The sequence below is a fragment of the Lepus europaeus genome, chromosome 18, assembly GCF_033115175.1.
Source record: "Lepus europaeus isolate LE1 chromosome 18, mLepTim1.pri, whole genome shotgun sequence".
In the NCBI taxonomy this organism is placed as follows: domain Eukaryota; kingdom Metazoa; phylum Chordata; class Mammalia; order Lagomorpha; family Leporidae; genus Lepus; species Lepus europaeus.
Genome location: NC_084844.1, coordinates 47,284,734 through 47,312,441, shown reverse-complemented (window position 1 = coordinate 47,312,441; position 27,708 = coordinate 47,284,734). Strand labels below are relative to the sequence as shown.

Sequence of the window (27,708 nt, the reverse complement as noted above, 5' to 3'; positions counted from 1 at the left end):
TGAGCTGAAACTGAGAGTCAGGAGCTCAATCTAGGTGTTCCACTTGTATAGCAGGAACCCAGCCACTTGGGCCATTACTGTTACCTCCCAGGATCTGCAATAGCAGTCAGCTAGAGTCAGGAGCCAGTGGCCAGGCTCTTTTAAAAATTTATTTGAAAAAAATATTTGAGAGACAAATAGCATTTTTAAGGTTAATTTACCTGTAATGGGAGGTAAGCAGTTTGATTTTTCTTTTGCACGTGAATGTCCAATTCTCCCAGCACCATTTGTGGTGGAGTCTTCACTGAATGGTCTTGGTGCCCTTGTTGTAAATCAGTTTATATTTAGATTTGTTTCTGTCCTTTCAGTTCTTTCCCATTGATTCATGTATTTATCCTTACAATAACTCCAACTGTTCTAATTATTCATTTGTGGTGAGAAAATTGGGAACTAGGAATCCTCAGTTTTGTTTCTCAATATTGTTTTGGCTATTTGGAATCCTTTGCTATTTTGTATATATTTAGCATTGGCTTTTTCATTCTATAGAAGCAGTCATCAGGATTTTGATAAATATTGCATTGAATCTGTAGATTGCTTTGGGAAATGTTACCATCTTTATAGTAATTCCATCTTTGTATTTATTTATGTCATCTTTAATTTCTTTCAGTACTGTTTATAATGTTTGATATGTATGTTTTATACTTCCTTAGCTAAATGTATTCTTAGATATGTTTCTCTTTTTTGATGCTGTTGTTAACGGAGTTGTTTTCTGAATTTCCTTTCAGATTGTTCATGCTAACTTATAGAAATATGAGGGGACTTCAAGAAGTTTATAGGAAAAGGGAATTAAAAGGTAAGTTTATTTTGGTGCAAAAACAGTTTTGAAATCTATGTATAGTTTTTTCATAATACTCATTTTCCATAAACTTTTTGAAGAACTTTTGCATGCGTGGATTTCAAACTTCTTTGCACCAAAATAAACTTAGCTTTTATTGCCATTTCCATTAATGTTTTATGTATGCTCATGTATTAATTTTTGTGCGTTGATCTTATATCTTATGACTTTGCTAGGTTCTTTAAATGACTTCTTGCCGTTCTGATTAAATCGGTTTTTTTTTTTTCCTTGAAAAAAACTTTGACTCCCTTAAAGTTCTTTTCCTCTGTCACTTGTTCTGTCTTCTTTTCAGCCTAGTTGTCTTAACATTGGTTCCTCAACTTTCCTCTCTCCTCCAGTTAGTCATTCTCTGAATCTAGGGTGCCTATTGAGAACATACTTGTGTACAGTGCTTTGCTGGATGCTGTGAATGATAAAATATGTGATTGGAGGCCGGCGCCGTGGCTCAACAGGCTAATCCTCTGCCTTGCGGCGCCGGCACACCAGGTTCTAGTCCCGATCAGGGCACCGATCCTGTCCCGGTTGCCCCTCTTCCAGGCCAGCTCTCTGCTGTGGCCCGGGAAGGCAGTGGAGGATGGTCCAAGTGCTTGGGCCCTGCACCCCATGGGAGACCAGGAGAAGCACCTGGCTCCTGCCATCGGAACAGCGCGGTGCGCCGGCCGCAGCGCGCTACTGCGGCGGCCATTGGAGGGTGAACCAACGGCAAAGGAAGACCTTTCTCTCTGTCTCTCTCTCTCTCACTGTCCACTCTGCCTGTCAAAAAAAAAAAAAAAAATGTGATTGGGTTTCTAAAAAAACTTTGTTGAGAAAACAAGGGAGGTGTATGGATAATACAAATTAGACTTGATAACATTTAATAGACTGTTAGATACACTGTTATATTTTGATCCACTTAGAAAGAAAAATGCTATGAATTAAAGTAATATATAATGGTAAATATTAGTTGTAAGTTGTATCTCAGTTTCACATGTGTTAAAACCTGTGTCAGAATCCATAAAATGCAGTCTCAAATCAAGTGAGTGGTATAGGTAGAGATAATATGGATTACAAAAAATAGCAACTACTTAATTGAGTGTAATGTTGTACCAGATAGTCTGTTAAACTATATGCATTATGAAAATTTAGTATTTCCAGAGTTTGTAAATGTCTGCATTTCACAATTGAGGAAACCTCTTAAAGTTAACTTGCTTACTGTCATGCCTAATGAATGGCAGGCAGATTCAGACCCAGGCAATTGATCTCAGAACCTGCACCTTTAACCATGCTCATGGATAAAAGATAGGAGTTTTGAAGAATAAGTAGATGCTGGTACTTACGGTATATTTTGAGACAGAGAAAATAGTGAAATGGTATATGAGGTTGGAGAGACAGTGAGAAAGGCTTCTGGCTATTCTTTTTTTTTTTTTTTTTTTTTTTTTTTTTAACAGGCAAAGTGGATAGTGAGAGAGAGAGACAGAGAGAAAGGTCTTCCTTTTTGCCGTTGGTTCACTCTCCAATGGCCGCTGCGGCCGGCGCATCTCGCTGATCCGAAGCCAGGAGCCAGGTGCTTCTCCTGGTCTCCCATGCGGATGCAGGGCCCAAGGACTTGAGCCATCCTCCACTGCCTTCCCAGGCCATAGCAGAGAGCTGGCCTGGAAGAGGGGCAACTGGGATAGAATCCGGCACCCCAACCGGGACTAGAACCCCGTGTGCCAGTGCTGCAAGGCGGAGGATTAGCCTGTTAAGCCACGGCGCCGGCCAAATTTCTGGCTATTCTTTCCCTCTTGGTTTCAGTGTTTTTCCTTCTTTCTGACCCTCTTTTTCCTTTACTTCTTTCTCCCATTAATTGGTTGTAAAAAGGAATAGAAGTACTTTATTGAATTCATTGAACAATATCCAAAAAAATGTTCAACACACCTAGTTGTATAATAAAAATTATCAGTAGCAGTGACAGCATCATTAAGTACAACTTAGGGTGAGGAAAATGGTGAGAGTACAGCAGAGATATTATAAACCTAATGGCACTGCTCGTTGGGTGGTATTATTCTCATTGTAAAGGTGAAGAGATGGGAGCTTGGGAAGATGAGTACATAACTGGTCCCAAGTCAAAGTCAAATCTTAGGCACGCTGGTATTTGGACATAGGTCTATCTAGATCCTAATTTCATGATTTAGCTGTATCATACCAGTTCTCATATAAGGATAGGAGATACAGGATGAGTTGAACATTCTTTGTTTAAGAACAAAGCAATTTATATTTTAAGAGTTTTTTTGTTGTTGTTACTTTCTCCCTGTCATGAGTACAGTCCTGTGTAGCTTAATGAATGGGCTGTGTCCTGAGAAATGCAACATTAGGCAATTTCATTGTTGCACAAACATCATAGAGTACACCTAAGTAAACTAAAATGGCTGTGACAATACTGGGTGATATAATCTTATTGGATCACCATTTTGTGTGCAGTCTGTTGATCAGCATCTAATATGGCACAGGACTGTACTTGTTCTTGGAACACCCCTGCAGTAAAGTAAAGAACTGTGCAAGAAGAGACTCCTGCTGAAATTGGTGTGCATTCTCATAGATAGTGTTCTGGTGTCCTTTTTTTATTTTTTATTTTTTGAAGATTTATTTATTTATTTATTTGAGAGGTAGAGTTACAGACTTGGGGAGAGACAGAGAGAAAAATCTTCCATCTGCCCGTTCATTTCCCAAATGGCCGCAACAGCCAGAGTTGGGCCAATCTGAAGCCAGGAGCTAGGAGCTTCTTCAGGTCTCTCATGTGGGTGCAGGGGCCTTAGTATTTGGGCCATATTCTGTTGTTTTCTCAGGCCATAAGCAAAGAGCTAGATTGGAAGAGAAGCAGCTGGGACATGACCAGCATCCATATGGGATGCCAGTCTGCAGGCAGAAGATTAGCCCACTATGCCACAGCAGTGGCTGCATTCTCATGTTCTTACTGGAATTCCTCAGAGCTCAGGGGGACAGGCTGGGAGAGTTGGGGTGTCCTGGGCCAGCGGCCCCACGCAGGAATCAGGAGGAGAATTGGTTGGCTGAATGTTTCTGCTGTCTTTCCACAGAGGAGGAAGCTTGATGCTGTGTATTACTATATGCGCAGCCTAGCTGCCAGCAACCCTATCCTGACTGCCAAGGAAAGTCTCATGAGCTTGTTTGAAGAGACAAAACGAAAGGTGAGTGGGGATGTAGGCAGAATTCTGCCTTTCTAGAAAATGGACTTCCCTTAGTACCGTTGTCCTCAGGAGAGTGACTAATACTGTCTGCAGTGGTCCCGTCAGGCTGTGCTCATGGATAATCTGTCAGCCCCTGCACAGAAGCAACTGATCCTCAGGAGAGCTTGCAGGGGCCCCTTGGGTGTACATGGTCCATAGCATCCAGTTTACAGAATTAGTAGCTTTGAGACAGAGCAGATATTACCATGCTGCTTTGGAACAGGTCCTACTTTTATAGTTCAGGAAACAGCCACAGAAGCGGTAAGGTTTTTCTGTTGGTTAGCTGAATCCTGAGGGAGGCTGAGTTTGTACATGTGTATGTGTTGCACAGGCAGAGCAAACGGAAAAGAAGCAGCATGAGGAACTTGACCTGAGCTCTGACCTATGGCGGAAAGGAAAGAAGTCTACTTTCCGGCATGTTGGAGATGATACTACTCGCCTGGAGATCTGGATCCATCCATCCCATCCCCGGTCCTCCCAGGGCACCGAGTCTGGGAAGGATTCCGAGCAGGAAAATGGACTGGGCAGCCTGAGCCCCAGTGATGTAAGTTCTTGAGAGTGATTCAGTGAGCCAGCTAGCTATAAGTAAACCTGGTGCTCCAGTCATACACTGAGAGGCACTCTGTGGACCCTTCCCACTGAGGACAGGGAAGACAGACTAGTGGAGGCTCTCTGACACCTGCTTCCTTTTCACCTACACCTCCATCTTTATTATGCACTTCCCTTATCTTACCACTATGTGGCACTGTAGAATTTAGTAAAAGTAGGATGAAGTTTTTTTGCCTCTTTCTGTTGGATGTTCCCAGTATGATGTGTTAGTAGTCTCCATGAGATTTTGTAGGTATTTTTTTCTTCTCTTAGTCGACCTTACATTTTGAAAATGAACTAAAGCAACATGGGTATATTGGTTAGTATGGTTTGTGATTAGCCTTTTATGGGTAATTTTTTTTTATGACTCTTCAGCTGGGACTTTTTCCTTGAAGCCAGGAGAAATGACAATCACAGGCTTGCATGGAAACAGTTTCCTCTTTATTCACTCAGATGGTTATTGAGTGCTTACAGTGTGCCAGGCACTAAAGATAACAGTGAACAAGATGTCACCTTGCCTTCAAGGAGAACATTCTAGTGGAAGACACAAGAGTGAATAGGAGGTCAGAATTCAGTATAATAAGTTGTGTTTAGGAGTTCACATCCAATATTATGGGAGCACACAACTGTGGGACCAAAGCAACTATTCATCAGTTAAAGTAGAAAAAATGAGTAAGAGTTAACTAGAGGAGAAGAGAAAGGAGACTGCTAAAGCATATGCGGGCAAAGGACATAGCATGTTCAGAGGCTTAGGGCTAGGAGGAGAGAGCACAGTCGTTAGAACACTGCAAGGACCTGGCTCATTGTGCCTTGAAAGTAGAGGTTTTTGTTTTTTGTTTGTTTGTTTTTGTTTTAAATATTTATTTCTCTAAAAGTCAGAGTTACACAGAGAAAGAAGGAGAGACAGAGAGAGAGAGGTCTTCCATCCACTGGTTCACTCCCCAATTGCCCACAACAACCTGAGCTGCACTGATCTGAAGCTAGGAGACAGGAGCTTCTTCCAGGTCTCCCACATGGGTGCAGGGGCCCAAGGACTTGGGCCATCTTCTACTGCTTTCCCAGGCCATAGCAGAGATCTGGATTGAAGAGGAGAGCTGGGACTCGAACCTGTGCCCATATGGGATGCTGGCACTGCAGGCGGTGGCTTTACCTGTGATCACACAGTGCCGGCTGCGGAAAGTAGAGTTCTTAATGGAGTGGGTGATGAGGTAAGCTGGGACCAGATGTTGAAGTCATTCAATAAATAATTATACCTTTATCCTGAAAATAGTAGGAAGTTATTTGATACTTTAAACGGGGATAACATGGCAGATCTGCCTTTTCGAAATTTGGCTGCTTTGTGAAAAGTGTGAAGAATAAGACTAGAAATAGACAGGTGGGGTGCTGCAGTCATACAAGGGAGATGTGAAAAGGACTTGAACTAAGAAATGGCTTTGGAAATGGAGGGGATGAAAACAGACATAAGGTATACTGTTAATACTAACAGACATAAGGGACTTAAGGGCATGGGGAGCTCAGGAAGAAGAAGGGTCAGGAGTCAGGCTAGGTTTCTGGCTTGGAAACTAGGTAGATGATGGTGTGTTCACTCAGATAGGGAATAAATGTGGAGCTGGTTTTTGGATAAAGTTGACCAGTTTGAATTAGGTATGCTGAATTTGCTACTCCTCTGTAGGACACTGAAGTGGAAATATTCAGAGACTGATAGATGTCTGAAACCGAGGAAAGTGGTCTAGACTAGAGATGATTATGGATGGTAATGAAGCCATGGGAGTTGATTAAGTTGCTTGAGGAAAAAAAAATGTAGAATTATATATCATTTGAAAATCTAAGAAAGTAAGGTGATTGATTGCAGGGAGAGGTCAGGAATAGGATCCAGAGCACAGATGAAGGGATTTTTTTTTGCTTGATGCAAGTAAAAAAAAAAAAAAAAAAAATTAAGGAGTTATTTATTTATAAATCAGAATTATAGAGAGACAGGGAGAGACAGAGACCTTCCATCTGCTGGTTTACTACCCAAATGGCTGCAATGGCCAGGTTTGGGACAGGCCGAAATCAAGAGCCAGGAGCTTCATCCAGGTCTCCCATGTGGGTTGCAGGGGCCCAAGCATTTGGGCCATCCTCCACTGCTTTCCCAGGCACATTATCAGGGAGCTGGATGGAAAATGGAGCAGCTGGGACCCCAGCCAGGCTTGGATGGGATGCTGGTGCTGCAGGCAGCAGTTTAAGCCACTAAGCCACGGTGCTGACGGACTGGCACTCCAATATGGGATACCCAGTGTGGGATGCTGGCATTGCAAATGCTGAATTAACCCACTGTGCCACGGTGCTATCCCCCACCTGGTGTTTCTTTTCTTTTCTTTCTTTTTTTTTTTTTTTTTGACAGGCAGAGTGGACAGTGAGAGAGAGAGAGACAGAGAGAAAGGTCTTTCTTTTCTGTTGGTTCACCCCCCAGTAGCTGCTGCGGCTGGCGTGCTGCGGCCAGCGTGCTGTGGCCGGCGCACCGTGCCAATCCGAAGCCAGGAGCCAGGTGCTTCTCCTGGTCTCCTTTGCATGTGCAGGGCCCAAGGACTTGGGCCATCCTCCACTGCACTCCCGGGCCACAGCAGAGAGCTGGACAGGAAGAGAAGCAACCAGGACAGAATCCAGCACCCCGACCGGGACTAGAACCTGGTGTGCCGGTGCCACAGGCGGAGGATTAGCCTATTGAGCCGCAGCACTGGCCAACACCTGGTGTTTCTTAAGAACAAAACCATGTATAAACAAATGAAGAATTTGTGTTGTGTTCAAAATTGTCCCTTAATATATTGGTCACTGTTGAACAAGTTCATATTTTCAAAATGAGCATTATAGCAGAACTTTATGGATGTGTATAAGATTATCTTTTCTAATATGTTTCTAGTATGGCTGTATGATACTCTTACAAAGATGTGTATCACTTATTTAATTTACATAATTTAAATATTTTTGTGCATTGCTTGCTCATTTTAGTTGTCCTTCTCAGATGATTAGCATCAATAAGACTTGCTTCTTTGACAAATAGAAAATTTCTAACACAAACTCTTAAAATTCAGATAGATGAATAAACCAAGCTTTGCTTCAGGTGGTTGTTAGAAGTGATAGTAACAACTAGTGTGCTGTTTGGTGTGGGCTTTGGATCTCTCTCTCTCTCTCTCTCTCTGAATGGTAGCAGGAGGTTAGCTTGTGGGTTGTTGGTTTTCAGCCTTGCGATGTGGTTTGGGTTGAACATCCAGCCTGGGGAGGGACTGCCAACCTCAACTACAAGTGGTGTCCTGTTGAGAATCATATTTAAACTTCCCCCTGCCAGCTAGGCCACTCAAAGGCAATGTTGCCAGACTGTGTGCATTCTTTATTTAGTGAATATACTTTCTGCTACACTATTTTCTCTTTCGAAAAGAGTCCAAAGAAGTATTGATTAGGAAATGGGTGGTCATTGGCAGTCAATGAGATTATCAAGGATATTAAGTTACAGCATCATCCGGCGCCGCAGCTCACTAGGCTAATCCTCCGCCTTGCGGCGCCGGCACACCCGGGTTCTAGTCCCGGTTGGGGCACCGATCCTGTTCCGGTTGCCCCTCTTCCAGGCCAGCTCTCTGCTGTGGCCAGGGAGTGCAGTGGAGGATGGCCCAAGTGCTTGGGCCCTGCACCCCATGGGAGACCAGGAGAAGCCCCTGGCTCCTGCCATCGGATCAGCGCGGTGCGCCTGCCGCGGCGCGCCTACCGCGGCGGCCATTGGAGGGTGAACCAACGGCAAAAAGGAAGACCTTTCTCTCTGTCTCTCTCTCACTGTCCACACTCTGCCTGTCAAAAAAAAAAAAAAAAAGTTACAGCATCAGAAATCATTTTCACACTGAAGGGCAAGAATCTCTGATGGGGATTTTTGTTTGTTTTTAAAGATGTATTTATTTGGGCCGGCGCCGTGGCTCAATAGGCTAATCCTCCGCCTTGCAGCGCCGGCACCCCAGGTTCTAGTCCCGGTCGGGGCACCGGATTCTGTCCTGGTTACCCCTCTTCCAGGCCAGCTCTCTGCTGTGGCCTGGGAGTGCAGTGGAGGATGGCCCAAGTCCTTGGGCCCTGTACACGCAAGGGAGACCAGGAGAAGCACCTGGCTCCTGCCATCGGATCAGCGCGGTGCGCCGGCCACAGCGCGCTGGCCGCGGCGGCCATTGGAGAGTGAGCCAACGGTAAAGGAAGACCTTTCTCTCTGTCTCTCTCTCTCTCTCACTGTCCACTCTGCCTGTCAAAAAAAATAAAATTTAAACAAAAAACAAAAACAAAAAGATGTATTTATTTGAAAGAGTTACAGTTAGGGAGAGATAGAGAAAAAGAGATCTTCTGTCCACCGAGTCATTCCCCAGATGGCCACAATAGCCAAAGCCAAGAGGTAGAAGATTCATCCAGGTTTCCCACGTGAGTGCAGGGACCCAAGCATTTGGGCCATCTTCTGCTGCTTTTCCCAGGCCATTAGCAGAGAGCTGGATCGGAAGAGGAGCAGCCTAGACATGAATGGATATCCATGTGGATGCTGGTGTTGCAGGGGGTGGCTTTATCTACTACGCCACAATGCCGGCCCTGAGAATATTTTAGATCTCTCTTCTCTGTTAGCATCTTGAATGTAATCGTGTCTGCTGGGGAAGAATGAGCATGATGGACATTTGACTCTGAAACTTCAGTGAGTCCTCATGTTCTTTAATGATTTGGTTTACCATTCCTGGCATTTTCTGTAACCTGCTGTGAATATGATGCCTACAACATGCTTGGTACTCTGTGTAGAAAAATGTTTATTTAGAAGAAGGAAATGTCATTGTGTATTTGACCATGCTGTTGTCAAACCTTCCTTCTCTTTGGCCTCTCTGAATTTGATTTGGGGTTCAGACTGGACTATACCTTAGTAGTTCCATTTGAATCTCTCACCTTATTTCACCCAACAAATCATCGTGTTTGCTTAGCCTTGCATCTTTTGCTCCTATTCCCTGTTGTATACCATTTTTATTTTATGTCTTAGCATAATGTCTCTTTCAGGACGTCTTCAGGTCTGGAGAATTTAATACAATTGCCACTGAGCTTTTGGAGTAGGAGGCCATGTTCTGTGTGTAGTGCTTTACTAGATAAAACTTAGTTTACCTGTGTGATTGTACTAGCTTTGCACTAGGATTGTAAAGATGAGTAACAACATTGTTTTCTGAGTCTAGTGCATGAGGTGGCACTTTTCCTGGATTGAAAGTGGAGTGGGCCGGCGCCGCAGCTCAATAGGCTAATCCTCTGCCTGCGGTGCCAGCACCCTAGGTTCTAGTCCCAGTCGGGGCGCCAGATTCTGTCTTGGTTGCTCCTCTTCCAGTCCAGCTCTCTGCTGTGGCCCAAGAGTGCAGTGGAGGATGGCCCAAGTGCTTGGGCCCCTGCACCGGCATGGCAGACCCGGAAGAAGCACCTGGCTCCTGGCTTCGGATCAGCACAGCGCGCCGGCCACAGCTGCCAGCCACAGTGGCCATTGGAGGGTGAACCAACGGCAAAGGAAGACCTTTCTCTCTGTCTCTCTCACTGTCCACTCTGCCTGTCAAAAAAAAAAAAATAAATAAAAGTGGAGCAGCCAGGACTTGAACTGGCACTCATATGGAATGCTGGTACTGCTTTATCAGCTTGGCCCTTGAGGTGGCACTTTTCCTTTGAAAAGCTGGACAGTAAGTTGGCTTTGAGGGCCATATGGTCTCTGATACAACTACTTGCCTTTGCTATTGTAGTGATCATGTAGTCATAGATAATAGGTGTGTGCCAGTTAAGTTTTATTTGTTTAATTTAAGATTTATTTATTTCAAAGGCAGACAGAGATCTTCCATTTGCTGATTCACTCCCCAAATGGGTGCCATAGCCAGGTCTAGGGTAGGCCAAAACCAGGATCCATGAACTCCTGGTCTCCCACATGTGTGGCCAGACCCAGGCACGTGAGCCGTTTTCTGCTGCCGTCCGTGTGCAGTAGGAAGCTGGATTGGAAGTGGAGCAGCCAAGACTTGAACTAACACTCTAATGTAGGATGTGCTGCTGTGCCACAACACTGGCCCTACCTATAACACTTCATGAAGACAGGTGGTAGGATGGGTTTGGCCTGTGAGCCTTGTTTGCCTAGTTTGCCTTAGTCTAGTGAAAGAAATGGCTACATCAACAAAATGGTCAGTATACAGTTGATTCTTTTAAAAAAAAATTTTTATTTATTGAGAGGTAGTTAACAGAGAGAGGGGTAGACAGAGAGAGAGGTCTTCCATCCACTGGTTCACTCTTCAAATGGCCACAACAGCTAGAGCTTTGCCCACCTGAAGCCGGGAGCTTCTTCCCGGTCTCCCACGTGAGTTCAGGGGACCAAGCACTTGGGCCATCTTCTGCTGCTTTCCCAGGCCATAGCAGAGAGATGGGTCAAAAGAGGAGCAGCCAGGACTCGAACCAGCACCCGTGTAGGATGCTGGCACTGCAGGTAGAGGCTTAACCCTCTATGCCACAAGTGCTAGCCCCTACAGTTGATTCTTATTATTTCTGTTATTACATTCCAAAAGTTGCCACAAACACTGAATGAGTAAATACTTGACACTGCTCCTAAGAGAAACACAGTTAGGTTTCTTCAAGGCGCTGGTCGTATTTTAGGTCAGCTGATCAGTATATAACCTTGATTTGTATGTGTTTCTGTTTGAAACATGTTATTTAATATGCATCATTGATTCAATAGCATTGAGCTCATGACCAACAGGTTCATACCTGAACAGAGCTTATCTAATGTTCACATTTTCTCTGAAAGGCGTATCATAGCCCTCTTGGTTTTATGAGCGCTAGATAGCACTTTTTAAAAAATATTTATTTATTTATTTGAAAATCAGAGTTACACAGAGGAAGTCTTCCATCCGATGTTTCACTCCCCAATTGGCTGCAGTGGCTGGAGCTGTGCCGATCCAAAGCCAGGAACCAGGAGCTTCTTCCGGGTCTCCCACGTGGGTACAGGGGCCCAAGGACTTGGGCCATCTTCTACTGCTTTCCCAGTCCATAGCAGCTGGGTCTTGAACCAGTGCCAACGTGGGATGCCGGCGCTTCAGGCCAGGGCGTTAATCCACTGCGCCACAATGCTGGCCCCACTAGATAGCCCTTGAACACTATACTTGGGGGCTGTTATAAACAGTGAAATCACCACCACCAACAACAAAAAAAAAAACAAAAATGTAGTGATAAGTAGACCATGAAAAGGACATTTGTTTAAAGTTTGACTTGAAACTAGAAGACAGAGTTGTTTTGCTAGACAATAGTTAGGAATATTTACATTGGAGGGACACATGTTTTGCTGCTCTGCATGTCTGAGAATGGCCAGAAAAGCACCAGGATTATTGACTTAGGGATTACAGATAAGTTTTAGAGAGTTAGAGAATTAGCAGATACAAAATCCATGCTTACTGACTGTGTTGTAGTGAGTGCTGTGAGGGAGGTATGGATTGGGTACTGTGGAAGCATGGAGAAGAACGACTGGTCTAGTTCTGATTGGGCTGAGGAGAAGGCAGAGGAAATTTGGAAGGCTACCTAGAAAAGTTAACTGGACAGAGTGGAGAGTGTTGCAAGTAGGAGCAACATGAGCAAAGACAGAGAAGATGTGAAACAGCAGAGGTTTGTGGGGAACCTAAATGTCTGTAGTAATATGGGGATAAAGTGAGAAAGTTGGAGTGGTAGAAAGGAGTCTGAACTTTCTTGTTTTTTGTTTTGTTTTGTTTTTTTGACAGGCAGAGCAGACAGTGAGAGAGAGAGAGAGAAAGGTCTTCCTTTGCTGTTGGTTCACCCTCCAATGGCCGCTGCGGCCGGCACGCTGTGGCCAGCACACCACGCTGATCCCATGGCAGGAGCCAGGTGCTTCTCCTGGTCTCCCATGGGGTGCAAGGCCCAAGCACTTGGCCCATCCTCCACTGCACTCCCGGGCCACAGCAGAGAGCTGGCCTGGAAGAGGGGCAACCGAGACAGAATCTGGCGCCCCCACCGGGACTAGAACCTGGGATGCCGGCGCCGCTAGGCAGAGGATTAGCCTATTGAGCCACGGCGCCAGCTAGGAGTCTGAACTTTCCAGTGGGCATTCTCATTGGGTGATGTGGTGGGTATGTATGTGTGAAAGGTAGTCAATGAGCTAGTCCCCTGTAATATCTTTCTGTATTCCCGAAATAATCATGTTTCTGGGATTTCTCATTGTTTCTTTGATATGTAATTCAATAATTAAAAAAAAATGGCCACCATTAAATTTGATAGGAAAGGGGCTGGCACTGTCGCACAGTGGGTTAACGTGCAGCCTGCAATGGTAGCATCCCATGCGGGTGCCAATTTGAACCCGGCTGCTCCAGTTCCAATCCAGCTCCTTTCTAATGCTCCTTGGAAAGCAGCAGAATATGATCCAAGTTCTTGGGCCCCTGCCACCAATGTGGGAGGGAGACCTGGATGAAGTTGCAGGCTTTGGCTTGGCCCAGCCCCATCCATTGAGGCTCTTTGGAGAGTGAGCCAGTAGATGGAAGATTAAGATTTTTCTCTCTCTCTCTTTCTCTCTGTCTCTCTGTCTCTCCTTCTCTCTGTAACTGAGCCTTTCAAATAAATAAGTCATTAAAAAAGATTTGCTAAGATGGAGGTTGATTCAATTAAAATTTTAAAAATTTGTTTGAGAGACAGGGAGGGAGAGAGCTCCCATCCACTGGTTGGCTCTCTATGGCTGGGGCTAGGCTAGTTGAATTCTCCCTAGTGGGCGGCAGGAAGCTTATTAGTTGAGCCTTCACCCATGCCTTCCAGGGTCTGCATTAGGAAGCCAAAATCGGAAGCTGAAGCCGGGTAACCAACCAAGGTATCCCCATTTAATACATGGGACTCTTAATCGGTAGATTAAATGCTTCCTTTCCTGTACTGGTTAGTTTTATGGATAAGTTTGAAAGTGATTTTTTTTCCTTTTGCCCCACAATTTGCTGGCTGAAAAAATTTCCTTTTTTGGACAATAATTGAGGCATTCTGAACTCAAACATAGTTGTATCTCGTTGTGTCTTGGTTTTTGGAAGAACCTACCAATGGCTTGAATTAAGTAGCACAAACCTTTTTTTCTCATTATTAAATTTTGTTGTTGCTTTTAAAAATTTACAAAACTAACAGGTAGTTACTGTAAACAAAATTTTAAAATACAGGTAGTATATCTTTAATGCCTAGTGAGAATTACTGTTAATATCCTAGGATGGGGGCCAGCGCCATGGCGCAGAAGGTTAGTCCTCCGCCTGCGGCACCGGCATCCCATGTGGGCGCTGGTTCTAGTCCCGGCTGCTCCTCTTCCAATCTGGCTTTCTGCTGTGGCCTGGGAAGGCAGTGGAGGATGGCCTAAGTGCTTGGGCCCCTGCACCCACATGGGAGACCAGGAGGAGGCACCTGGCTCCTGGCTTTGGATCAGCGCAGCTCCAGCCGCTTTGGCCATTTAGGGAGTGAACCAACACAGGGAGGACCTTTCTCTCTGTCTCCCCCTCTGTCTGTGACTCTGCTTCTCAAATGAATAAATAAAATCTTAAAAACAAACAAAAAAAAATCCTAGGATGTGCTCTTCCTGCACGTTTATACATGACACAGCATTTAAAATGTCTAATGCCTGTTAACCTGGGAAGTCAGGAAAAACCAGAATCAGATTTGAAAAGGGATATTCTGTGGCTGGCGCTGTGGCATAGCAAGTAATGGCGCCGCCTACAGTGCTGGAATCCCATATGGGTGCCAGTTTGAGACCTGGCTGCTGCACTTCCGATCCAACTCTGCTATGGCCTGAGGAAGCAGTAGAAGATGGCCCAAGTCCTTGGACGCCTGCACCCATGTGGGAGACCTGAAGAAGCTGCTGGCTTCTGCCTTCAGATGAGTGCAGCTCCAGCCGTTGCAGCCAACTGGAGAGTGAACCAGCGGATGGAAGACCTCTCTGCTTCTCCTTCTATCTCTGTGTAACTTTGACTTTCAAGTAAAATAAATAAATCCTTAAAAAAAAATAAGAAAGAAAAGGGATATTCTAATTTCTTAGCTCGATAGTTATCTGTGTGTATGTGTATGTATATATATACACATGTGTATATATATACAGTATGTATATAAAATAACAAAATAGCACTATTTGAGTGACATTTGAAGGCTCTCTCTTTTTTTTTTTTTTTTTTTTTGACAGGCAGAGTGGATAAGGAGACAGAGAGAGACAGAGAGAAAGGTCTTCCTTTTGCCGTTGGTTCACCCTCCAATGGCCACTGCGGCCGGCGCATCTTGCTGATCCGAAGCCAGGAGCCAGGTGCTTCTCCTGGTCTCCCATGCGGGTGCAGGGCCCAAGGACTTGGGCTATCCTCCACTGCCTTCCCGGGCCATAGCAGAGAGCTGGCCTGGAAGAGGGGCAACCGGGATAGAATCTGGTGTGCCGGTGCCACAAGGCAGAGGATTAGCCTGTTAAGCCACAGCGCCAGCCTCTCTTTCTTATGTATTAAGAGAAACTTCTCAAGCCTCATGCATAGCAAAGAGCAACTTCAAGAAAGGTTATACATCTAGTCACTCTATCGTGGATTTGAAAGATTGAGTCTGAAATTGAGTCCATATCACCAGAAAGCATCTTGCACTAGTGATAAATTGGGCCCTAGGGAATTAATTTGAGGCTACCTGGGCATAGAAAGTTGGTGACTTTGTTTAAAAAACTGGATTATAGTTGGAGAAGTCTTGCTGTAATTCTAGGGTTGGTTGGTGGGAGCAGAGGTTAAAAAGATCTCACATAGGAGTGATTGCCTTTATTTATTTATTTAAGATTTATTTTATTTATATGAAAGAGTTAGAGAGGTAGAGAAAGAGGGAGAGGTCTTCCATCCACTGGTTCACTCCCCAGATGGTCACAACGGCTGGAGCTGCACCGATTCGAAGCCAGGAGCTTCTCCTGGGTCTCCCACTTGGGTGCAGGGGCCCAAGGACCCTGGCCATCCTCCACTGCTTTCCCAGGTCATAGCAGAGAGTTGGATAGGAAGAGAAGCAGCTGGGACTCTAACCGGGCCCATATGGGGTGCCAGCACCTCAGGCCAGGGCATTAACCCGCTGCGCCACAGTGCCAGCCCCCTGTTTATCTTTAAAATATTTATTTATTTATTTAATACATCAGTCTTTATTTTAAAGATTTGTTTGTTTATTTGAAAGTTAGAAAAGTCGGGACCGGCGCTGTGGCATAGCGGGTAAAGCAGCCACCTGCAGTGCCAACATCCCATATGGGTGCCGGTTTGGGTCCCTGTTGCTGCACTTCCAATCCAGTTCTCTGCTATGGCCCTGGGAAAGCAGTAGAAGACGGTCCAAGTCCTTGGGCCTCTGTACCCATGTGGGAGACCCAGAGAAAGCTCCTGACTCCTGGCTTTGGATCGGTGCAGCTCCAGCGGTAGCAGATATCTGGGGAGTGAACCAGCAGATAGAAGACCTCTCTCTCTGCCTCTCCTTTTCTCTCTGTAACTCTGGCTTTCAAGTAAATAAATAAATCTTAAAAAAAAAAAAAAAAAAAAAAGTTACACGGAGAAGGAGAAGCAGAGCGAGAGAGAGAGGTCTTCTATCTGCTAGTTCACTCCCCAATTGGCCCCAGTGGCCAGAGCTGCGCCGATTTGAAGCCAGGAGCCAGAAGCTTCCTCTGGGTCTCCCATGCAGTTGCAGGGGCCCAAGGACTTGGACCATCCTCCACTGCCCTCCCAGGTCATAGCAGAGAGGTGGTTTGCAAGTGGAGCAGCCAGGACTAGAACATGTGCCCATATAGGATACTGACACTGCAGGTGGTGGCTTTACCTGCTACGCCACAGTGCCAGCCCCTTGAAAAGATTTATTTATAAAAATTACAAAGAAAAAAAGGAGAGACAAAGAGAGGGATACTTAGAGCTTCCATTAGCTGGTTCACTCCCCAGATGTCCACAATGGCTGGAGCTGGGCCAGGCTGAAGCCAGATCCAGGAGCTTCTTTCAGGTCTCCCATATGGGTTCGGGGACCCAAGCACTTGGGCCATCTCCTGCTGCTTTCCCAGGTACATTAACAAGGAGATGGATCGGAAGTGGAGCAGCCAAGACTCAAACCTGGTGCCCATATGGGATGCTGGCGCTGCAGACAGCAGATTTACCGACTGCGCCAGTGCACCAGCTCCCTTGTTTGCCTTTTAAAATATTTTAATTAAAGAGATATTCTTTTTTTTTTTTTTTTTTGACAGGTAGTTATAGACAGTGAGAGAGACATAGAGAAAGGTCTTCCCTCCGTTGGTCCACTCCCCAAATGGCTGCCATGGCTGGCACTGCGCCGATCCAAAGCCAGGAGCCAGGTGCTTCCTCCAGGTCTCCCATGCAGTTGCAGGGGCCCAAGCACTTGGGCCATCCTCCACTTCCCTCTCGGGCCTCAGCAGAGGGCTGGACTGGAAGAGGAGCAGCCAGGACTAGAACCCGGCACCCATATGGGATGCTGGCGCTGCAGGCGGAGGATTAACAAAGTGAGGCACGGCGCCGGCCCAATTAAAGAGATATTTCAAAATGAGTCATGTTATTTGAGCTTGAGTGTATGTATGGTTATCTTTCTTCCTTTGTGAATGGCATGTCATATAGTGTATTTTCATGATTTTTATTATTATTGTTGCCATGGGACTTGGGAAAATCCTTCTATGAGTGATTGCTTTCAAGTGCCTTGTATCTCTCTAGAGGCTGGTAGTTTGATAACTCATTACTTTCTCAGAAGCAGAATAGTACATAGGTTAATACTATGGGTTTTGGAATGTCCTGAGTCCAAATTCTCATTTTATTAAATATCCTTAACCTGTCTGAATTTCAGTTTCTTCATTTATAAAATGATGATCCTGATAACCTTGTTTCCCTTGAGTTGGGAATCATAGTTTCTGACATTTTCCATGTTGCCCTTACCTGAATCCTTTGTGTTTTACTTCAAGGCTTTGTTAAAAGTTGACAACAATTGTTTTTTTTTTTTTTGGTTGTTTCTTCTTTCCTACTCTGAACATGTGACTTTAAAAGGTTGGATAGTCTATGAGCATATTTTTTTCCCTACACTTAATCAGTAGAACAACAAAATATAAATTGGTTAGCAAAGGAGCATAGCTTTACTGTGGACAACGTAGGCCAGGTGGCCTGTGGGACAGAGCTTTTCCATGTTTAGCTTGGGATGTGTGTGTGTGTTTAATGTAGAGCTTTTTTTTTTTTTTTAACTGTGTTATACAGGTGGCATTTTCTTCAGACCCATCATTTGCCTTGCTTTTCAGTGCTCCTCTTATTGCTTATGTAGCTGAGCTATGGCTGCTGCCACCACAGTGCTGAAGAGAGCTATGTGTGGGTAGTAGGTGAAGCCTCCTCCTTCCCCCTAACATAGCCGTAATACAGAGCATAAATTAAGAAGACCTACTTCCTTTGGTTCCATGCTGGAGTTATATTGGGAGCCATTAGGCTTACAGTTTCAGAGCTAGTACCAGTAGGAAACTTGGGAAAAGCTTTTGGCCTGATTTTGTCTGGAGTGCATAAGCATCAGATTAATCTACAGTGTGAGAGAAGGGTTGAGTCTGTACTAGTAGGTGAATGTTTTATCTGTGATAGTTTGATTATCTCATTGCCCCATTGTCATATCTTCGTGACAGGTAGAGCTTAATTTTTTTTTTTAAGATTTATTTATTTATTTGAAAGTCAGAGTTACACAGAGAGAGGAGGAGAGGCAGAGACAGAGAGAGGTCTTCCACCCACTGATTCACTCCCCAGTTGGCTGCAATGGCTGGAGCTACGCTGATCCAAAACCAGGAGCCAGGAGCTGCTTCTGTGTCTCACTCACGGGTGCAGGGGCCCAAGGACTTGGGCCATCTTCTGCTTTCCCAGGCCATAGCAGAGAGCTGGATTGGAAGTGGAGCAGCCAGGACTTGAACCGGTGCCCATATGGGATGTCGGCACTGTAGGCTGCGGCTTAATCTCCTACACCACAACGCCGGCCCCCAGAACTTAATTTTTTAACCTTAGAGGTGTGGGGTGTAAAGATTCAGTATCTTTAAGGAAGGCATCACATAGTTTTTTGGGGATGCTGTTTGTTGACCTCCTGTCATCTCTTACTCCTTTATTCTTGTAGTTTGTAGTATGCATTTCCCATTATACTTTTGTTTTTTTAACATTTTATTTATTTGAGAGGTAGAGTTACAGAGAGTGAGAGCGAGTGGAGACAGATTGAAAGGTCTTCCTTCCGCTGGTTCATTGCCTAAATGGCTGCAATGGCCCGAGCTGCGCTGATCCAAAGCCAGGAGCCAGGAGGTGCTTCTGGGTCTCCCACATGGGTGCAGGGGCTCAAGCACTTGGGCCATCTTTTGCTGCTTTCCCAGGACATAGTAGAGTGGATCGGAAGAGGAGCAGCTGGGACTAGAATTGGTGCCCATATGGGATGCTGGTGCCACAGGCGGAGGATTAACCTGTGCCCCAGCACCGGCCCCCATTGTACTCTTTGACCCTGGAGGAGTATTTTGATCTCTCCTGTGGACTGAGATTTGTCAGCATGTGGTGACAAGAGTTCTTTTTCTTTTCTTTTTTTTTTTTTTTTTTGACAGGCAGAGTGGATAGTGAGAGACACCCTCCAATGGCCACTGCTTTCCCGGGCCATAGCAGAGAGCTGGCCTGGAAGAGGGGCAACCGGGATAGAATCCGGTGCCCCGACCAGGACGAGAGTTGTTGTTTTTTTCTTTTTTTTTTTTTAATTAATTAATTAATTATTTTTTTTGACAGGCAGAGTGGACAGTGAGAGAGACAGAGAGAAAGGTCTTCCTTTTGCCGTTGGTTCACCCTCCAATGGCCGCTGTGGCCGGTGCATCTTGCTGATCCGAAGCCAGGAGCCAGGTGCTTCTCCTGGTCTCCCATGCGGGTGCAGGGCCCAAAGACTTGGGCCATCCTCCACTGCACTCCCGGGCCATAGCAGAGAGCTGGTCTGGAAGAGGGGCAACCGGGATAGAATCCGGCGCCCCAACTGGTACTAGAACCCGGTGTGCCGGCGCCGCAAGGTGGAGGATTAGCCTGTTAAGCCACAGTGCCGGCCACCGACAAGAGTTCTTAAAAACCTACTTCTATGGGAAGAAACTCCAGATTGTCTCTCTTTTTCTTAAGCCGTGAAACAAAGCTTGGTGCGATTACTCGCAAAGAAGGTCAGAACCAGAACTGGGTTTTTTATGTAATGGCATGTGAAGTGTGCTGAGAGAAGTAGTAGTGCTTGATAGTTAGGGGCTGTTGGATCTTAGGGGCTGCTTTCCTGGCTCACTGCTGGACGCTAGGGCTGATGTCTTTGTGTCTCTGTGGTTGGCAGTAAGTAGAAGTTTCTCAAAGTACATTGGCCCTACCTACAAACCCTTAACACCCCATATGACCTCGGTCACCAAACCACTTCGGGGCTTTATTTTTATCCTGGCCGTTCAATTCAAGATGTGAGGTTGGTTTCTTTCCTCTAACAGATCAAAATTCTCTAGGGGGAGAAACAGAGTGCCAGGGTGCAGCTGAGGCTGGTTAAACACTAAAACCACACTTTTCGTCTGTCTGGGCTTGCGACGTGACCTGAACCATGCTGCAAGCACCAGCTTCCACACTGTGGGGACACCTCGTCAGATTCTCACTTCATGTATTTTTTGTGTTTGTTTTGTATTTTTAGACAAGTAAAATGTGGAGGAAGGTAAGGTGTATCTTCCCGTTCTGCTTTAGCCAGATATCTCATTCTAAGACTGGACACTTCATTGAAGTCGAGCGTTTTCTGTCTTCAGGGTTTTCATCTTCCCCAAGGGTGTTGATGAGAACTCTCACAACTCACCAGGTCTCAGGAAGCCGGATTACCAGCATATCCTGTTCGCGTGCGTGCGTGTATTCTGTGTTACCCACAGGCCACTTTCCACCCCACGTGACCTTTGGTTACCATCCGGAAAGTCAGGACCCAGATACCAGTCAGAATTTCCAGACTTTGGTTTGGTTTAGACATTTTAGAAAATGTTGACAGTAATAATTGTCAAGAGACTGTGAGTGGCACACATGGTGAATAGGAAGTAATACATCTTGTACAGAGGGGGCAGGCAGTGTCTGTGCTCTTTTCAGTCCAGTGTTTGAAAGTGGACATTCAGAAGAAAACTTGAACCAACTGAAATGCCCAGGGGAAGGGGACGAGAGGTGATCAGTGGTCAAGCACGTGCCCAGTTCTTGGGCTTTAAGGCTAATTCTGAAGTTCTCATTATTTTTTTTTCTTGTAATATATGTTATTGGAGTTGTTTCTAAAACATTCACATTTTGCTGGCTTATTTTTGATTTTTAAAGAAATTTATTTGTTTTTATTTACTTAAAAGTCAGGGAGACAGAGACAGGCCTCCCATCAGCTGGTTCACTCCCCAAATATCTGCAACAGTTGGTGGTAGGCCAGATTAAAGCCAGGAGCCTGAAACTTAATCTGGGTCACCCATATAGGTGGCAGTACTTGAGCCACCTTTTCTGCTGCCTTCCTCTTTCCAATAGGAAGCTGGAATTGGAAGCAGAACTGGGATTCAAACCCAGGCACTCTAGTATGGGATACAGGCATCTCAAGTGGCATTTCTAACCTTTGTGCTAAATGCTTACCTTATGATCCCATTGTGTTTTAATTAATATCTCTAAATTAACATAAACAGACTGTAATGAGTCAAGTAATGCTCTAGAATAAGAGTACACAAAATGCTGCTCCAACCTGTGAGCTAAGAATGGTTTTTGTATTCTTTTTTTTTTTTTTTTTTTTTGACAGGCAGAGTTAGACAGTGAGAGAGAGAGAGAGAAAGGTCTTCCTTCCATTGGTTCACCCCTCAAATGGCCACTACGGCCGGCGTTCTGCGCCGATCCGAAGCCAGGAGCCAGGTGCTTCTCCTGGTCTCCCGTGTGGGTGAAGGGCCCAAGGACCTGGGCCATCCTCCACTGCACTCCTGGGCCACAGCAGAGAGCTGGACTGGAAGAGGAGCAACCAGGCCAGAATCCGGCGCCCCAACCGGGACTAGAACCCGGGGTGCCAGAACGGCAGGTGGAGGATTAGCCAAGTGAACCGCAGCGCCGGCTGGTTTTTGTGTTCTTATGTTGAGTTGCTTAAAAAGAGTTTGTGACAGTGATGTATTTGGTCCAGAAAGCCTAAACTATTTCCTTCCTGACCATTTTACAGGAAGAGTTTGCCTCCCACTGCTCTAGAGGCTGAAAGGGATGAGGCTGTGAATACTGAGGTCCTTCTTGTAGAACACTGATTTTTTTTTTTAAGGTTTATTTATTTGAAAATTAGAGTTACACAGAGAGAAAAGGAGAGGCAGAGAGAGAGAGAAAGGTTTTCTGTCCACTGGTTCACTCCCCAGTTGGCTGCCAGAGCTGTACTGATCTGAAGCCAGGAGCCAGGAGCTTCCTCCGGGTCTCCTACGCGGGTGCAGGGCCCAAGCACTTGGGCCATCTTCTGCTGCTTTCCAAGGCCACAGCAGAGAGCTGGATTGGAAGTGGAGCAGCCAGGACTTGAATCAGCACCCATATGGGATGCCGGCACTGCAGGTGGCAGCTTTACCTCCTATACCACAGCACTGGCCCCAAGGACACTGATTGTTAATGAGAGTGTTATCTCCTTTTCCAGCAGACAGTTCATCATACAGGCCTGTCTTTATGGGTGTTTAGCACTCCTGGCCCTGCCCATTAGATGCCAGTAGTGGTCCCCACACACTGTGTTATACTGGTTGAAAACCCTAATTTAAGATCAGATCAAAAACACAATGTTTACTTTTTCCATTTGATTTCTTCTGAGCAAAAGCAATTTGGGTTTTTATGGCATCAGGATCAACAATACTGAGAGAGAATTGGAGTAGTTAGTGACATAGGGAAAGTTTTCAGTAGGGTAGAATAAAAGAATGTAAGGAAACCTTCTATTGAATATATTTCTCGTTTGTGCACCCATGTCAAGAATTGTTGAGACTGATATATGAAAAGTTTGTTTGGATGTTGCTTATACATAGAGAGCAAATCCATTTATTATTCATTTTATTTTATTTTCATTTGAGAAGCAGAAAGAGAGGGAGGGATGGAGGTCTTTTATCTGCTGGTTCACTCCCCAAATGGCTGCAATGGATGGAGCTGAGCCGATCCAGAGCCAGGAGCTTCATCTGGGTCTCCCACATGGCTGCAGGGCCCTAGTACGTGGGCCATATTCTGCTGCTTTTCCAGGTGCATTAGCAGGGAGCTGGATTGGAAGTGGAGCAGCCAGGACTTGAACCAGCACCCATATGGGATGCTGGTGCAGCAGGCAAGGCTTAACCTACTATACTGCAGTGCTGGCACTGCAAATCCATTTTAAAAATCTTTATTTATTTTCATTTTATTCAAAAGGCAGAGAGATACAGAAATCTTCCACCTGCTTATCCACTCCTCAAATGCCCTCAACAGCCATGCCTGGGCCAGGCTGAAGCCAATACCTGGGAGTTCCATCTGGGTCTTCCACATGGGTGGCAGGAACCCAAGAACTTGACTTTGAAAAGAATGTTCCTCTCTATGTGAGAGGAAGAGTAACCACCCTTGGCCTCAGTGTCCAGATGATTTTGAAGTCTGTGGGAATCTGTATGGTGTACTTGAGAGACTTGTTCAAAGCCAATGTAAAGATGTAGTTTTGGCATCTCATGAATAACCTGATATCCAGACTTAAGCCAGAACTCTGGCATTAGAGAATTTCTGGCCTGGGAGAGTTGACTGAGAAAAGTCCTCCTTTGGCTTCTTACCAACTTAGACAAGGGAGCAATCAGCTCCTGAGTTCCAGCCAACTGGAATGTATGTAGGATGTACTATAAATCGTCCCTCAGGATCCAGCTCCTAGTCTGTGAAGAGCCTTCCAAATGACAATGAAACCCATACATCGGATCCTTATTCAGTGTGCAGCTGCTCTACAGGAATAGGGTAGTGAGGTGATGTTCCTGTGGGAGCAGCTCGTTTTATGTAGTAACACATTGCCTATGATAGGGGATAGGAAACTGCACCAGTCTTTTTGTTTTTCCCATGTTGCCTTTCTCACCAGTTTCCTATATTAGTTTTTATTTCCATCTGTACTCTTGGAGAGATAATACCTACAGTTGTGTCATTTGGTAATCCCTTTCTGTGCTGTCCTGGATGTGATGTGTTTGGGCTAAGATGGAGAATACAAAATCGATGTTTTCTTGGCTCATGATCTTCCCCTAGTCAGTAGACCGTTTGTTTGGCTCCAGGGGAAAGCTCTGGGTTTTTCCCCTGTTGGAAACCTTTCATTTTACTCATAAATATTTAGTATTAAAGTTACTGCTTGGGTAAGGCTTGGGTCATAGTGATTAAGTTGCTGCTGGGGATGCCTGCATCCCGTATCGGAGTATCTGTATTTGAGTCCTGTCTACTCTGTTTTTTATCCAGCTTCCTGCTAATCTAATGCACGTCTTTGGAGGTACCAGGTAATAGTTCAAGTACTTGGTTGGCTCTCTGCCACTCATGAAGGGAAACCTGGATTCCCAGTTTTGGCCTTGCCTGGCTGTGGCTGTTGAGGACATTGGGGGGAATGAACTAGTGGATGGGAGAGCTCTCTCTGTTTCTCCGCTTTTTTCAAATAAAATGAAAATAAAGTTACTGCTGTGTTGACCCTAGACCCAAAGGAATCTAAAATACTATGTAGACCCTGTCTTTCTGATGCTAAAGTTCCTATAAAACAGATAAGAGTACTTGAGAAAGATTGTGGAAAAACAGAATTAAAAGATACGTCTATTTTGGTGCAAAAATTTTGAAATTCTTGCATAGTTTTTTCATCGTACACATTTCCCTGAACTTCTTGAATATTTCTGTGTGCACAGATTTTAAAACATGTCTTTTGCACCAACGTAAACTTATCTTTTATTTAAAAATTTTTAATTTATATATTTGAGAGAGACAGATTTTCCATTTGCTGGTTCATTTCCCCAAATGCCTACAATGGCTGGTTTTGGGCTGGGACTGAAGTAGGGAGCTGAGAATTCGATCCAGTTCTCCCATCTGGCAGGAACCTGGTCACTTGAGCTGTCATCCCTGGTGCTTTGCAGGGTCTGCATTGTCATGAAGGTGGAGTTAGGAGCCAGAGCCAGGAATTAAACCCAGGTACTCTAATATGGAATACAGGCATTTAACCACTTAAATGCCTGCTCCCCTAAATGAAGATAATTCTATGTTTTGTGAACTTTTTGAAGCACTCTCGTATTAACCACACACACACACACACACACACACATATATATATATATTTAAGAATGTCAGTGGTTTTTTTTTTTTTTTTTTTTAGCTCTCTTCCATTGGCTGATTCAAAATTTGTTGACTATCATTATAGAAATAGGTAGGCATCTCTCATGCCATTCATGCCTAGTACCATCAGAGAGCTATGTAACTAGGTAACAGTTGGTTACCAGTACCACAAGTACTGATTTGTACTTGGTGTATATTCAGCCTATATTAAGACAGATAATAGACAGACCTAAAGAATCCTTGTGATTTGTATTCCATGTGATGCATTTGTAGAAACTAATGGGAAGAATTTGGCTTTTGGTATCAGAGAGTTGTTCGGTGTATGTGTGTTTATTTGTAAATTTATGAATTTGTTGTTTAGAATAGTCTCTCTTTAATTGTTACAAAGGTTGTAGCCAAATTTATATCTTCCTTTAATAAGGAAACAGGATTTACTGGCATACATTTTGTGTTGTAACTTTATTACTAATGACCTCTTAGGTTATCATTTTCTCTTTGGCTTTTCTTTATTGTTTTTAGTCTGTTTTGCTACACACACACACATTTATGTATATATGTACCACACATACAAACACACCTGTTTATGTGTTACCTTAAGTAACTGTCTTCATGTTTTTTATTAAGATTTATTTATATATTCGAAAGGCAGAGTTACAGAGAGGCAGAGGCGGAGAGAGAGAGAGATAGAGAGAGAGAGAAAGAGAAATAGAGAGGTCTTTCATCCTCTAGTTCATTCCCCAATTGGCCACAACAGCCAGAGATGGGCCAATCTGAAGCCAGGATCCAGGAGCTAGAGCTTATTCTGGGTCTCTATGTGGGTGCAGGGGCCCAAGGATCTGAACCATTTTCCACTGCTTTCCCAGGCCATAGCAGAGAGCTGGATTGGAAGTGGAGCAGCTGGGACTTGAACCGGTGCCCATATGGAATGCCAGTGCTGCAGGCGGTGGCTTTATCCGCTAAACCACAGCACCAGCCCCTGTCTTCATATTTTTATGTGGACATTTTTCTCTTTTCACTTGTTTACTCAGTTGTAAAACCTCTTCTCAACCTAATACTCTCCGGGGGGCGGGGGAGGAGGAGGTCAAGTTTTTCCCTATTGCCTTTCAGATCATTTCCATAAATATTTGGTAAGTACCTTTATATGCTCTTATTCAGGACACTGTACATAGAAAGGGGAATGATAGTTCTTCCCTCAAAGATACAGTCTAATAAGAAAAATGAATATGGCCAGCGCTGTGGCTTAACAGGCTAATCCTCCACCTTGCGGCGCCGGCATACCGGGTTTTAGTCCCGGTTGGGGCGCCGGATTCTATCCCGGTTGCCCCTCTTCCAGGCCAGCTCTCTGCTATGGCCCGGGAGTGCAGTGGAGGATGGCCCAAGTCCTTGGGCCCTGCACCCGCATGGGAGACCAGGAGAAGCACCTGGCTCCTGGCTTCGGATCAGCGAGATGTGCCTGCCGTGGTGGCCATTGGAGGGTGAACCAACGGCAAAAGGAAGACCTTTCTCCCTCTCTCTCTCTCTCTCACTATCCACTTTGCCTGTCAAAAAAAAAAAAAAAATATATATATATATATATATATATAAATAGACACTTGCAGTAAAATACTACAAGTGTAATAATTGAAATGTGTTCACTGTACAGAGGTCATACATAGGAGAAAGAGATTAACTCAGGGAAAACAGAGAAAGCTAACTGGAAAGGTTACCTGTGTCCTTTTTTTGGAGGCAGAAATAAGTTCTTCAGGTAGAGATGGGCAGTAAGAAACAACATGGATAAAAACACGATGTGGTTAGAAACTGCAAGGGGCGATTGCTTCTGAGATTTCTAGCCAAGAGTCTGTCATTAGACTGTCTTGGACCATGGCACAGATGTCCACATTGATGTTGTCTAATCAATTGGTTGGATCTGAAGAGTCATCACAAAGTAGATTGACTTGGCCCAAACTTAGGAGTGAATCCTTCAGATAGGTCTTCTCTGCTTTATTTTATGCATCAGCAAAGGTTGACTCACCCTGAAGTCATGCCTTCCATCATTCTGGGAAGCTTTCTGAGCCAAACCCAGCTTGGCTTAGGAGTAAGCTATGCTTTGTGTTGTAACCATTGGCAATAAGTTTTATCCTTGCTCTTTTTGTGCACAGTAGGACTGCAGCTACTGAAGCATGTGGGAAAGAGGAGTTGGAATAATACCCTCTGTGAGTTTGCATTTTCCTGGGGATTTTTCTTGGTAAACATACTAGATTTTATTCTGTCTAATGAGATTTTTATCTGATTTGTGCCACAAATCTCTGAGATGCTAGGTCCTAATTTGTAAAGCAAACTATGTTAAGGCAGTTGACATTCTCTCCGAGGAATTTCTTTGGCAGATTTTCCTTTAGACTTCTGGACAGATCTGTAAAACAGTATGGCTTTTAAAATACTTACAAGTGACAAGTGGCAAAAGGTTGAATCAGTCATTAATAGATGCCCTTGGTACCCCTGAGAATCTGTCCCTCGTGGTCAGTGCAGACTCAGAGCCAGGTCTTCTGGATTGCATTCCCAAATTTCTTTGTCTCTTCTGTTTCTGTATCTGTAAAATATATAGTCAACATCGGTAACAAATCTGCTACTTAATACCAGTCCGACTTTCTTTTCTTTTTTCTTTTTTCTTTTTTTTTTTTCTTTTTTTGACAGGCAGAGTGGACAGTGAGAGACAGAGAGAAAGGTCTTCCTTTGCCGTTGGTTCACCCTCCAATGGCCGCTGTGGCTGGTGTGCTGCAGCCGG

General features: G+C 44.7%; 1 protein-coding gene across 5 annotated transcripts in view; it reads left to right on the top strand.

Annotated features, from left to right (window-relative positions):
* SMG6 (SMG6 nonsense mediated mRNA decay factor) overlaps positions 1 to 27,708 on the top strand; it is a 261,478-nt gene that overhangs the window by 21,162 nt on the left and 212,608 nt on the right. For all 5 annotated transcript variants that reach the window (XM_062175680.1, XM_062175681.1, XM_062175684.1 and 2 more), the window contains 2 exons: positions 3,928 to 4,038; positions 4,409 to 4,621. In XM_062175680.1, the coding sequence (XP_062031664.1) occupies positions 3,928 to 4,038; positions 4,409 to 4,621 (324 nt within the window). The remainder of the gene's footprint in view (positions 1 to 3,927; positions 4,039 to 4,408; positions 4,622 to 27,708) is intronic.